Raw genomic sequence first — 14,710 nt, forward strand, 5'->3', positions numbered from 1 at the left:
CTATACATCTATCAGGTTATAATGAATCGGAATAGATCTGCTTTCACATTGAAATGACAATAATCAGCATTTATGAAAAGAACTTGAGGGCACGAAAAGTGAGCCCATTTGATTACCCTGCTGTTGTTTATATTTTTTAGCGTTATCACTATACACTGTAGCTGTCAAGTATATTATTATTTGACACTTATTGTTCCTTATAGGTGAATGTATGTTATATAGGCATAGATAATCTCTGTTATTGTACAAGCATAGGTAAATTGTGCTACATAAGCATGAATAATCTTTGTTAAATTAGATAATCTTTGTTTTCTGAGCATTGATGCCTGATACTTAATTAAGGACATATATAAATCTCAGACACATGGGCATAAATAAATCTCAGTTACTATTTTTTGAGCAAAGATAATCTCTTGTACAAGCAAAGGGAAAAATTACTTCAAGCAGATTTAGATTTCTTATTATAGAAACATGCATGTATAAATCTTAATATAAGCAGAGATAATCTATTGTTATGTAAGCAGTGATATATTTCAGAGCATAGATAATTTCTTGTTATACAAGCATAGATAAATATATGACAATAATACCTTAAGTAATCTGTTACATGAACATGAAATCTAAAGAACATAGATGGTCTTTAACATGACCATTTAGATTGTCATTTATGTATGTCTGCAAACTGAGGGTCAGGGCATATATTGTTACCCTTTTCCATCATTCCGTTGTAGTTTTCCCGACATTTTTCTGTGATTGAAAATAATGAGCATAGTCATTGGTCAAGACCAGGAGACCTTATGCATGGATAAGGTGTCCATTGTCCATCTGTTTGTAATCTTTTTTTTTTCAAAATGTTACTCCTCCTTTAGTTTTGGTCTGATTTTGGTCAACAATAGACTGTACCAAGATACCACAGGCACTAGTTTCTGTAATAATCTTTTTTAACCCATAGTATAATGATAACACACATATTGTTATTTTTATTTTACTATGGGTTAAAAAAATTTTTACAGAAACAAGTGCCTGTGCAAGATACATATTTTTATACTTGGGTTTTTTGATTTAGACTTATGGTATTGCCATGGTTACTAAAAACAGAAATTTCTGAAATTCTACCTAAATGTTGTTCCTCCTATAGTCAATACGACTTGGTATGAAAGTAGACTTGACTAAGATACATAATTCTGTGTATTTGTTTTTTTGTTTTTGATTATGCCATATGATGTTACTAAATATAGAAATATCTTTGTATGTACAATTCTTTCAAAAGGCTACTCCTTCTACAATTTTAGTACAGTTTCAAATCTTTCAATAAGATTTGATACACAAATAGACTATACTCGAATTCTTTATATTGGTTTTTGATTTAAAAAAAAAAAGGATGTGAAGTTTACTAAAAATAGAAATTTCTGTGAATTTTTTTCAAAACATTACTCTACAGTTTAAGTTTCATTTCAGTAAGGTTTGGAACACAAGTAAACTATACTAAGACACATCTTCATTATACACACCAGCAGAGCCTCAGTCTTGTCCGAGACTTCTGATTGCTATGTTCTTTAGTTTCAATGTAGATGGACCCTTTTTCTCAATAGTTTGCCCTTATAGACTTTTTCAAAAAATATTAGAATGATTCATTCTGTGCTTGTAGATTTAATTATTGTTTTTTGGATTTTTTTCTGCTGTCCTTGTAGGTGATAAACTGATTTAAAGTTTGTACACATTTGATGACTTACAGGTTGCATTGTGATGGACCCATTTTCACCAGAGTTCCAATAGAAAATATTCAGTTTTCCTGACCTCCTCTGCTTATGTGCTTGTAGGTAATAAGTTGTGGTATGGACAACTTGTTTAAGGAAAAAAAAAAAGCAACAATTCATGCCAACCCTTAGTTAAACTTGCAGGAGCATTCATGTCTGACACATCTAGTCTTATTTTACATTTCCAAACAGAAAAATCATAAAACTATAATTATAATTTTAAATCATTACTATAGTTGTAATAAACATATGGCTGTAGTGATATATTTCTGAATAGTGAGAGCAGGAAAGCAAGAGTTTTTGAAATAATGGTGTTTTATTTGGTCAGTTCAGTATTACTTCATGAGGTGATGATATGTGTACTTCCTTTTCATTCTTTTTGGCTGATGTTTTTTCATTGAAAATCTAGCTACAAGTACCTGTTAAACTCTTACATCTTTTTTTTGTTTGTGATTATGTTTATTGAACACCTTGAACATTTTCTCTATCTGTATTTGTATAGGGCATAGAAAAACATTAAAACAGGAGATAATCTGAAACTTTAATATATGTGTAAACCTGCAACAAAATTGATCTCTTTGATATTAATATTGAAGTTAGTTTGTGTGACAGGGGAGATAATCCCAATCTGAAGCATGTGTTGGTGCTTGTTATGTTTTTCTTCCTTGTATGTTTATCATGAAGTTGTTGAAAATTGTATATTTTTTAAACAAAAGAATAAATAGTTTTAAAAATCTAAGACTCTTTTATTTTTTGTAATAGTCTATTTGTAAAAGCAAGGTCTGAGTAAAAAGTAAAAATCTTCCAGATGGAGTCCTGTTTATACAACCAATATGAATAGACATAAAGATGATAAACTTTTTTTTGATTTTTCTAGTTTTAAGAATATACTCCTCCCAGTTGATATTGAAGAAAAAAAATTGTGTTTAATTTCCAAATACACACTCATTATACCCCTCTCCAAGCAAATAAAATTTGGAAGTGTCCTGACCTTGGACCAAGTGCAAACAAAGTTTGGAAGTTGTGCCCTGACCTTGACCTAAGGTCAATCCATTAAGTTTAAGGTTACTGACAGAAAAAGTATAAAATTTTTGTCTGGGCTTCAACTCCTGAACAGAGAAATATTTGAAGTGCATACCTCATATGAAGATTGCATATGACCGGAAGGTGGTCATGACCTTGATCTAGGGTCATTTGGTCAAGTTCAAGGTCATTTTTACAAAAATGTTCAATTTCTGTCCAAACCGTATCTTGTAATGGAGAACATTAGAAGCTCATTGCTTCTGACTTATGGGTAAGTATTGACCTGACCAAAGGTCATTCCAGCAAGTTCACGGGCAGAAAAAAATTGTTTACTTGTCTCCAGTCCATAACTCTTTAATAGAGGCTAATTGGAAGTTGATACTAGATGCAAAGATTGTTTATGACTTAAGGATGTGTCATGATCTTGACCCAAGGGAACTTTTGCAAGGTCAAGTTTTCTGACAGAAAAAATGTTTTAATTCATGTTTGGTCTTCAACTTTCTCATGGGAAAAAATTTGAATTTCGTACACTTAACACAAATATTACTTATGTTGTAAAGGTGTGTCATGACCTTGACCCAAGGTCATTCCTGCAAGTTTAAGGTCTCTAGCAGAAAAAATGCATAATTTGTATCCAGTTCATGTAAGGTCCATAACTAATGGAGACACAATGAATGTCCACATTTCACTCAAAGATTTTATGACCAGAGGATGTCTTTTAATCAATCACCTTTCACTCAAAGATTTTATGACCAGAGATGTCTCTTAATCAAGGTCACTTTGGCAAGTTTAAGGTCACATCTTGAAAATTGTATACAGGCACTTTAAAAAACTGCACCAGGAGTTTTAATTTTGTTAGCTCGCTCACAGTACCTCTAGTTTTATTCAAGGTACTCCATTCCTCATGTTCCGAAAATCAGCAATTAAAAAACTTGAAAAGGCTCATAAGAAAGTAACTGAATTCACAAAGTAATGCACTGTATTTACCCATGTTCGTTTATCATTATAGTTAATCCTATTATATAGGAAAGATTTTCAAATATATTTTCAGAAAACGTAAATAAAATCCCCAATTATTTATTTTCTAATTGAAAATTGATAAATATATTGTAGGATGCATTAGGGGAAAAAATGCATTTTTCTTATATTTATGCTGTATTTTAGTTCTTCTTTTTAAAGTTACTTTAATCTATATTACCTGGGGATATTCTTACTTTATATTATTTTAAAATTAAATGGCTTTGCTGTTCTTGATGAGAAGATTTTTAAAGATATTTCCTATATATTCCTATGTATTAATTTGATTTCTGTTGTGGCCCCTCCCTACCCCCTCGGGTCATAATTTGAACAAACTTAATCTAACTGAGAATGCTTCCATATAAATATGACTAATCATGGCTTTGTTGATCTTGAGAAAAAGATTTTTCCAATCTATTCCTATGCAAACTTGAAACACCTATTGTGGCCCCACCCTACCCCAGGGGTCATGATTTGAACAAACTTGTATCTTCTCTATCTGAGGATGTTTCCACATAAGTTTCATCTTTTCTGGACAAGTGGTTCTTGAGATGTTCTTTAAAAGTCATTATTTTTTCATTTTTGCATGATCCTTTGAATTCCCTTTACCTAAGGATACTTTGTGGCAAGTTTGGTTGACAGTGTTTCCCAGTGTTTCTTGAGAAGAAGTCAAAAATGGGAAAAATCATGACGAAAATACCAGGTCACATCTTTAGCAAATAATGAGTGTACAAATTTTCAGAAAAAAATCCATGCAGTAGTCTCCAAGAAAATGTATGAACAAAATCATGTCTACAGAAAGACAGACAGATATGCTGATTCCAATATACCCCCTTAAACTTCATTTGTAGGGGGTATATAAAATATGAAATTCAGATATACATTGTATTTCAATAAGAGATCATTATTATAGAAGAGCAGTACCAATTAAAACAAACTAATACCTGTATATCTTAAAGTTTCAGCAAAATTTTAAAGTCTCTCTGAGGGTGAAAATATCACAATTCGTCCTGACAAATATATGTTTTTTCAACAGTGTACCAGAGAAGAACACCTATACACTTACATAATACTCATTTTTCCCTCCATTCTTCATTCACACCAAATATACAAAGATGCATTAATCAAGTGATTTTTGTGTTCTATTGAAAGCAATTTTGAAATTGTCCAGCAATTTTTTTGGCCTAAGTATAGGTACCAGTAATTAATGACATATTTAAACAGAGATTTGTTTGAGAAATTAAAATAAACAGAGATACATCAGCATTTACAAAATCTTACAACTAGGATTTGTCAATGTCTTTTTAAAATAAATATCATTTGTTTTGTAACTGATTAATACACTTGTACATGCAAATGAAATCCTACCATTTTTAGAAAAAAAAATCTTGATTCAACAATTTCATACATACATTAAATTTTTTTTATCACTATCAAAAATTTTACATTTGACATAGTGTATATCAATCAAATAAAATAACAACACAATATATAACCACTACCTGAAAACAGACAGTGAACAGTTCAAAACAATAAATAAAGATAACTCTATACAACAAACATAGCAGTTCGATATAAATAATTCTCATTTTCAAGTCTTAACCATCCTATCCCAATACCCAACTACATGTACATTTTAAAATGCCTTTTTTTTGTGAAGTAAATCATGAAATACACAAGGCATCAAAGTTTTTGTAAGATAGCACCTATCTCTTCTGGTCTCCATCGTGATGTTTGGTCATGTGATTTCCCTCTGAACTGGTGGTCTAACTTCACTATTGTTTTTAATACTCTCTACAAGCCAGAATATACCATCCTTGATTCCTTCCCTATTTTAAATAAAAAATATGCTCTAGTTAATAAATGACATCAAGTTTAATAACATACAGATGTCCAAATAAATATTCAAGTGAATAGGCATGTGCAAATCCTACATTGTTTACTGCAATATCTTAAATGAAAGGCCTCTTTACAAATTTATACCGAAAAATTACAATGTCTCGTCCAAATTTTTATTGATTTACTGTTTGAAAATGCAGGCTAATATAAACTACAGTGATAAATTTTGAAGCCACTTACCCTTTTAAAGCTGAGATGCCCATTATATTACAGTCTCTTCCCCCGTACTTCTCACTACTCTCAAAGAAGACCTGCTTTACACTTGGCACAGTCATACAGTCCTGAAAGTTAAAGAAAAGCAATTCAATAATGACTTCTATAGTTTTTGGACTATATTACAATATAGTACAACCAATATAACATGAACTACAATGGTGTACCTGTATCATTTCAACTCTAATTAAACATGTTTAAATCTATAAATTTCTGTTGTAATTCCTTCCACATTAAAGTGCACACTATGTTTAGTGTAAATTTGAAGAAAAAAAATACTTTGCATACAAATGTTGTTTTTCTTCTCAGCCAAAGTTATGGTGATTCTTACAGTTATATAAGTTAAAACCTCAGATATCTTGGAAGAAGAGAAATGAAAACTAAAACATGGTTTGTGATACAAAAAGTCAAGCTATTTATGTATATAGAAGCTGAACCAGAAGTTTCTGACAAGACTGTAGCTCTACTGGTTTGTACTTATAACAAAGGAAAAGTAGCACTTGGACCTGAATCTATGGCAAAAGCAATAAAAACAATAAAGATCCTTAGTTTAGGCTCTTTCTGTGGCAAGTTTAATTGCAATCAACTTAAACTGTAGGAGGAGTAGCGTTTTGAAAAGAATTTCACAGAAATTTCTATTTTTAGTAACCATGGCAACAAAATTGTTAGTTAAGTTTTCAAACTTAACTAATGTAGTCAAGAATATCTAGCAAAACCCCAGACAGACTTTATCACTTTATACACTTGATGTTAGGGAATGTTTTCCTTTACACAGAATTTATTTTACCTGCAGATCTTGCTTATTAGCCAGAACCAGTAAGGGTACCCCCTGTAATTGAGCATTGGACACCATTTTTTCTGTAAGAAAAAAAAAATGCAAGTTCTGAACCATTTAAGAACATACTTCAAATAAAAACTACAGATTTTACAGAAGTGACAAACCAAAGGCCTCTTTAGACTCCTCTATTCTGTCTGTGTCTGAAGAATCAACAATGTAGATCACACCATGAGATTCAGCAAAATACTGAAATAATACAATATATAATCCATCCAGTATCCAGTCTTTGATCCGGAAAACTATCAACATTAATATTTCATTGTTGTTAACCTTAGGAACTTTTTATAAATTTCTTGCATTTACATGTTTATGTCTAAGAAGTGCAAACAAGACATAACAACATTTTTTGAAGAAAATAGATCAGAAAAATACTAATAGACAATTTTTTTTTATATTTTTTTCCAAACCTGTATAACTTCCCCCCTCCCCTATCCCTAAATATTTAATCACATATAAATGTTTGTTTCCTCTTTCCCCCAACTACATACATCCCTTATCCCAACCCCCCAACCTTCTGCTGTTTTACTTGTTCTTGTAAACCCACCATTCACACTTCTACTTACTTTGTCCCACAGTGATTGTAGCTCTTCTTGGCCTCCAAGATCCCAGAAATTTAATCTCACATGCCCAATGTCTATCTTCCCAACTAGTAAAACACACACACACAAAAAAATGAAAATAAATAAAACACAGTGCTCATTTAAATTGATACATGTATCATACATATGAGTGAAAATGCAATTTTATAGCTTTTTACTAACTTAAGTTTATGTTTACCAATAATCTTTGAAAATGTTTTCTTTTTCTTTTATTTATTTATTTTATTTTTTGGGGGGAAGGGGGGGGGGGGCTTCCAATACAAAGTTTAGATTAAGCATTAATAATGATGGATCCTTCATGCAATACAAACTGTAAAGCATTTTATGCATAGAAAAATTTACGAGTAGATTTAAATAAACTATTAAGTGTGAACTGAAATAATGGTCACTTCTAGGAAATTCAAAGACAAAGAGAGATAACTTCTAAAAAAAAAAAAAAAAAAAAAAAATACATAAAGGTCATCTGTCACTAGGAATGTATTTTTCTCTTTACATTTTGATTATCAATTCATCCTTTTGTGTACCAATAAGATATTTTTCAACTTGTATTAAAAGATATTTAAGAAGTTTTACAAAAAGATGCACCCTTTAAAAAGGAAAAATCCATTAAGGTCTGGGAACAAAGAAAACTTGATTAATAATCCACTTAACCAAATGAAAAAAAAAAATCAACAGCATGCAATTTTCTTGAATTTTAACTTTAAAGATACCTGATGTTAAAAAAAATGTAATGAGTGTCTACTGCATGCATAGACCTCTTTATTTTAAATTGTACAAAGTATTTTTTAAATTCAAGAAGGCAGAAATACTGATAAAAGAATTATTTCTTTTTTTTGTGAAAAATTTTATTTGGACTCTCTTTTATCTATTCATTAAGCTTTATTCGCAAAATGAATTAAAAGAAAGTAACACTCTTTTGTTAGAGATGTACACTGAAAAGAAAATCTATTCCTCAGTAATTATGTCAATTAAGTCTGGCATCATCAAAGACAGGGAGAGTGAAAGCCCTCTCCAATTGCTTGGACTCTAGGCTATTATGACACCTGCACCCATATTAGTTATCAAAACACAACTTTAATCCCTTTCATATCTTAATCCTTTAAAATATTTAGTCATCACAAACACAACTTACACAGACCAATGAATCACAAATATTTCCAAGCTGAGATTTATGAAATGAACACCAAAATTATTTCATAGAATTCCAACGTTATTTTAAAAAATCTTCCCTCTCTCTCTCTCTCTCTCTTGCAAGAATTAATCAGTGCAGTTTTTAATTAAAGTTTTTTTTATATATATACTTACTGTTTAGACCTACAGTGGTTGTAATTTTGTTCAAGTTCATGCCCTGGTAGTTTTTTGTGAATTTTATTTTTGTTTGCTCAAGGTAAGTCTGGAAAAAAATAACACACATACTGCACATTTTCTGGGAGAATAAATATTTTTTAAAGAAAATAAGAATACTAGAATAGAAAATTTGAAACAAAAAATCATTCACTATGGCTTTTTAACGCAGCAACAGAAATTAAATTATTTATGCTTCTAATGTTTTGGTATTTATTGATAATTACAGAGTAGAATTTAATAATTAAACTTACAGTTTTCCCAGCATTGTCAAGACCCAAAATCAAAACATTACATTCATCCTTCTGAAACATGTACTTCCAAAGCCCAGATAGTAGGGTGTACATCTGAAAGCACAGACACAAACACTGGGTAACTTAAAAACGGCTTTTAAAAAATGCTTATTCTAATATGCTGAAAAGGAGCAATAGTCCATATCTTCTCTTTCTTTTATATTTCTTTTAATCAGAAAACAATTTGGAATGTTCAACTTAAACCACAAAAGATTTAGATAATTATTCATCTCTATTACTGTTTATCAACATCTTTCCAATATCTCATTAGGCCTACATGTATTTTCTTTCTTGAAATATTCTACACTATCACATTCTATTGTTTTTTTTTTAAGATTTATAAATAAATTCTTTCCGACTTCCATCCAGAGTGATACTACTATACTATGTTAATATTTCTACTAAACCAATTAGTGGTCAATACACAATATTCACGATTAAGGCTATAAGGCTACATTTATCATTACAAAGTTAATAAGGTAAGAATTGTCTGAAATGTAACACGGAGTAACAAGGAAATCTAAAGAGAATGAGAGTTTTTAGGACTATGTTGTTGTTGTTTTTAGTGACTCACACTGGCAATATCAATTAGAAAAATCTGTAATAGAGCCTAAACAGCTGTTGCAGTATTATGTACAATACCTGAATACAGGGCGGTATAGAAAATCAAGCGAATACCAACGATTACTTTTGTTTCCTAGAAAAACCGCGAGCTAACAATTAAATATTGGCATACCTTTCCTTTCAAGATACTACTCGAGAGAAGGAAAATAATAACTAAATATTTTTCATATTTCAGACTACAAAAGCAAAGGGCGCAGACATATTGAAAACACCCGGATGTAGCTACAAGGGCCAGTCACTCCTGTCCTAATCGACCAAATTCCAGAATTTTATGCACACTTCGTTGTTACGTATCTGACTGAAATTCATTTTCCGTTAAAATCTTAAGCAGTTTTATTTTTAAGCTTAGTCTCTGACGAAACGAGGTCCCCCTTCCCCAATCATTTTGCCAGTGTATACTTTTTACGATGAAACCACAGGTGCTTGGGGACAGCCCCCTATATATTTAGAGCCTCCCAAGTTATTTTTTATTTAGTTTTTAAGCATATGTTGATGTATATTGCTCTATAAAAATTCACAATTAAAGCGATATAAATATGTATAAAAAATATATATACCACTGGTATACATAGAGCTCTATGTATACCAGCTGTATATATTAAAAAATGTCACATGTCTAGAAATGATTGTATTACATAATTATTGTACAAATGATTGTATGATTTATGCATATCTTTACATTCTGGAATATTGTTTAATTGTAAGAACAATTGATGATTCTTGTATGATGTGCCTTTGCCAATTATATTGTAATTGTGTTTGCGCCAATAAATATTGTATTGTAAATTTTTTACACATAGTTAGCCTATATCGCGTTAATTGTAAATTTTAATAGAGCAATAAACATCAACATATGCTTTAAAAAAAATAAATCATGAAAAAAAAACTTGGGAAACACTAAATAAATATTGGGGGTGGGGGGGGGTTCCTGTCGATGAAACAAAGCAATTTACGATTGTGCCTTCTTTATAATTTTGCCAATATACCAGCAAGGCCGTAACTAGGCCCAATTTTTAAGTGAAAGGAGGTATCTTGGGACAACGTATTCCTCATGCAGCATACCCAGGACAGCACCCTGTTTATGGGCCCAGGGATGAGGGGGGGGGGGGGGGGCTCCCACCGGCCGGAAACTTTTGGGTTTTAGAAAGTTTTAGACAATTTCTAGGTTTATATAAGGCGAATCGGAAAAAAAAAATCAGCACCATCATGGCCATGCAGTGTCAACAATTAAACCAAAGAAATCAATTTTAAGACTTTTTACTGAATGTGAAGAAATGAATAAAATAATTATCTCAATAAGGTGCTGCTGACTTTCTATTAATAAAAAATAACCAATCAAAATTTTCTTCCTGCAATGGCCTGTTTACAACATGTTCAATATGACTTCATATTACAAATGACGAAATCATCTGGCAATATGGCGATTTTCGGAAAATACGTGCAGCATAATCGAAATGACACAGATAATTAGTTCAGATCAATACTTTCATTTATTTAAAAAAAAAAAAAATAGTGGGGTATTTGCCTCACTTGATTGACCAGTATATATTCTATTTCTTTCTTTCTTTTAGGTGGTGCCCCAAATTGAAATTGCTTCCTGGTCTCCGTAATCAGAATTTAAATTTTAAAAAATGCATGTTTTACAATGATAAAAAGTAAATAAAATTAATGCATTTGTAGAGGTTGTAGATCCTTTTTCCTGATTGATGTATATCTGTTTATGGGATAATGTCAAAATTTTCCTTTAAAAGATTTAAGAAAAAAAACTTGTTTTCATCTAGTTGTTTTGATAACGGTATTGTTATCCCTTAATTGACAGAGGTTTTCTTAACGGTGGTCATTTTCACACCTTAGCTCAAACATCAAAAGTTAATGGAGCGAGAAATGCCCATAAAGTCCACCCTTCGGAACCCCTCGTTTTGTTTTTTGAAAGTTCTGTATCAGACAAAAGCCATTTTTGGTCTGACGGTAGCTGAGTTACTCATGTCGGATTTATAGGGAAAAGTGCTTCAAAATACATAGTGCTATCTAAACCATTCTTCTTTGAGAAGTTGTAGTGTATAGACGTATTGGGTCATGGAAGGAAACTATTCACGAGAACTTTATTCGAACACATTTTCCGAGTATAGTGAAAACTATAGTCATCTACAAGATGGCGACACAGTAAACATTCAAACAGAAATGCAAGGAGGACAAATGTATATTTTTCCCAAGAATATGAAGGAAGAATTGCCTGATATCAATGAGCCAGGGACGTCGCTAGAAGAAGACCTTGAGTGCAACAGTTCAGAGGGTATGCAGTCTTCGGCGTTACAAGAACAGAACATTGTCAGTGATAACAGTAAAAAGTCTGGATCTAGGAGAAGGAAACGCCCAATTCCCAAAGGAAAACCCCCATACAGTTATATTGCACTAATCAGCATGGCGATATGCAATGCAGAGGATAGAAAAATGACTCTACACGACATATATAAATTCATTATGGACAAGTTTCCGTACTACAGGGACCATCCCAACGCCAAAGGATGGAAAGGGTCTATTCGTCACAATCTTGCTCTCAACGAGTGTTTCATTAAACTGTCACGTCGCAGTGGAATGAAGGGACATGACTGGGCTATCAATCCGGACTACGAGGATATGTTTGACCACGGCAGTTTTCTCCGACGACGCTACAGATTCAAAGATGGGACTCGGAAGAAATCTCGACTCGGCTCCACTCCCGGGACATTGAATACTTCTCTTCCTCACATGGATTACATGAACAATGAAAATGTCCCTAACCGTTCAGGAATTATCAAACAGTTTCACCAATCCAAACCATTCCATCAACTCATGGAGGCGAAACAAATGCCTCCAGTCACCCCGCTCTGGAACCCATTTGTGGAGAGATCGCCACCCCCACCTTATCCGGACCTCAAAAGCCCACCTTCCTACGCTAACACAAGCATGGAGTCCAACTCCCCGGTGTCAAATGCGGACGGACACCTTAACTCTTCCGGAAACAGCGCCTCTCCAGATACTCCGCGATTCCCTCCTCCAGCCTACAACCAAAACAACGGATTTTCCGGATTATGGACCCATGGCCAGAACTTCTCTGCAGGGTGTGCGTTTCCTGCCTTTACATTTCCACAAGCTTTAAATGAAAATACCCCTTATCCAATGAATGTCAATCCAGTCTGCCCCCCAACAATGTATCCCAAATTCTTCAACTCATGTCAAAATGTACCAGACACTGCTCAGTGGTCTTCGATATGAACGTGAATAAGTGGAATTCCAGGCTGTCGATTGGTTAATTAAAACTTCTTTTTTTTCACAGAAAAAGGTGCTATTCATTTTAACCAAATATTTTAAACTTTGCAAATGAGACACTTTTATATTGTAAATATGTTCTTTTATTGACGAGAAAAATAAATTCTTATATTTCTTTGATGTGTAGTAAAGTTCGTTTATTTGATAGAAAATATGTAAATATGAGTGGTGTTTAGACTGGATGTGTATATAATACGTATTGATAATATCGATTTGAGCCATTAACTTGGACTAATGAAAAGCTTTGAATGGTAATTCGTATGAAGTATCTTAGAGACTCAAGGCCCTGTATTACAAAAGGACTTTCCATACTTACAACTGAGTCTTAAAAAAATTACATACGTAGTTCTGAAATCTCGCTAACTTGGTAATTTTTTGAGATAAAACATAAAATTACATAACTGAATTAGACTTTGGTCTTGTAGTTGTAAGTTCTTTTGTATAACGTGGTCATTATGATTTTCCGGATAACTCTCAGTGGCAAAAATGATGAATATATAACAGATTGGGAACCAATCGCCCAAATGGGATATAATAGCCCGTTTAGGATATAAAATCCCAAATGGAATATTTTACAAGGCAAAAAAAAAAAAAAAAATAAAAATAAAAAATATTTTGGCCATAAATACTGTAAATCCACATAAATATAAACTGAATGCAATAACTTTTTGCGAGCAAGTTTTTCTATAACCCTAAAGTTTGTGAGATTGATCCCCAAGAAGGGAAGGATCTTCCGAGGGATCAATCTACTAAACAGTGGGGATACAGAAAAACTTGTTAACCAAAAGGTAAATGCTTTTCAACTGAGTATTTGATGCGGATTTATAATATTTATATCTAAATGAAAAATCTTCATTTTTTGCACTGTAAATTTATATCCCATTTGGGCGATTGGTCCCAACCTGTATAAAATTGAAAATTTGGTAGAACTAGTATATGCGACAGCCGCGAATGAAACAGCGATGATATTTTTTCTTCTATACTTGACATTATTGTGTTGTCCATCTTACTTGTGAATATGTCTGATTGGCTGCGAATGCACGAACGAGACAAAAAAAATGACGTTACATGCGCGCGTTACGAAGTCCGTGTATTTAAACACATTCTATTTGGTCTTTCCTCTTTTCATATTTTTTTTCGATTTTGTTATCAGTAAAATATAGATTACAAATAAAAAACAATTTTACATTTTCCAAAATATCTTATACGCTCTTCACAACTCATTGAACGCTTTTAAAAATAAACTTTGGCTGAAACCTCCGCGCAAATGGTCGCGTCAGTTTTTGCGTTTGTCGTTCTATTGCAGTTTTCAATAACTCAGTTGAGATATATTATATTTATTGGGATTAACAACATTTGAGGAAAAATCTATGAAATAATTACAATTAACAGATGTGATTTATCACTATGGTATCATTCTCTCTCATTGAAGCTTAAATGAGATCAAATATTTCGCGCTCCCTTTGGGAGACAATAAAATGGCTTTAAATATCAGCGTTGGTGAGGAGTCTGGTTACGGGATCTTCACGTCATTCAATGTTTTCACCATCCGGTAGACACTGTCATAGACTAGAGGGAATATCTATGAAAGTTCGAGAACTTATAAACGTGATTTTTAGATTTAATGAAATAATTTATAATTCCAGCATTAACCATGGAATGTCTAAACTGTAAATTTTACACACGCACCTTAGGTAGATAGTATATAAAGTTTTTGGGAGTATCATGTTCTTGTGTCATTTAAGGAAGGTAACACTATAAATTATGCATTTTTCTAAGCATCGAAATATCAAT

At 32.3% G+C, this 14,710-nt stretch overlaps 3 protein-coding genes across 4 annotated transcripts in view; 2 read left to right on the forward strand and 1 right to left on the reverse strand.

Annotated features, from left to right (window-relative positions):
* Positions 1-10,180, forward strand: part of LOC133204390 (diphosphoinositol polyphosphate phosphohydrolase 1-like) — a 49,938-nt gene extending 39,758 nt beyond the window's left edge. The window contains exon 4 of the mRNA XM_061340111.1: positions 9,783-10,180. Coding sequence (XP_061196095.1) covers positions 9,783-9,829 — 47 coding nt within the window. The 3' untranslated portion in view covers positions 9,830-10,180. The remainder of the gene's footprint in view (positions 1-9,782) is intronic.
* Positions 4,669-9,810, reverse strand: LOC133204389 (ADP-ribosylation factor-related protein 1-like). 2 transcript variants are annotated; one of them, XM_061340108.1, is made up of 8 exons: positions 9,720-9,810; positions 8,945-9,037; positions 8,652-8,739; positions 7,311-7,393; positions 6,852-6,933; positions 6,697-6,767; positions 5,877-5,977; positions 4,669-5,626 (listed from the first exon to the last, which is right to left on the reverse strand). In XM_061340108.1, the coding sequence occupies exons 2-8, from the start codon at positions 9,035-9,037 to the stop codon at positions 5,536-5,538; spliced, it is 609 nt and encodes a 202-aa protein (XP_061196092.1). In that variant the 5' UTR covers positions 9,720-9,810; the 3' UTR covers positions 4,669-5,535. The 2 variants fall into 2 exon arrangements, with proteins under 2 accessions (XP_061196092.1, XP_061196093.1); XM_061340109.1 differs by lacking the exon at positions 9,720-9,810 and adding an exon at positions 9,626-9,645.
* A 1,341-nt stretch (positions 10,181-11,521) lies between the features above and the next one.
* On the forward strand, positions 11,522-13,031 carry LOC133204407 (forkhead box protein E1-like). The gene has a single exon (XM_061340134.1). It carries the CDS (start codon positions 11,684-11,686, stop codon positions 12,860-12,862), a length of 1,179 nt encoding a protein of 392 aa, XP_061196118.1. The 5' UTR covers positions 11,522-11,683; the 3' UTR covers positions 12,863-13,031.
* The last annotated feature ends 1,679 nt before the right edge of the window (positions 13,032-14,710 follow it).

Source organism: Saccostrea echinata, unplaced genomic scaffold (assembly GCF_033153115.1).
Source record: "Saccostrea echinata isolate AGI-Se365-2 ecotype Australia unplaced genomic scaffold, CSIRO_AGI_Sech_v1 ptg000053l, whole genome shotgun sequence".
NCBI lineage: Eukaryota > Metazoa > Mollusca > Bivalvia > Ostreida > Ostreidae > Saccostrea > Saccostrea echinata.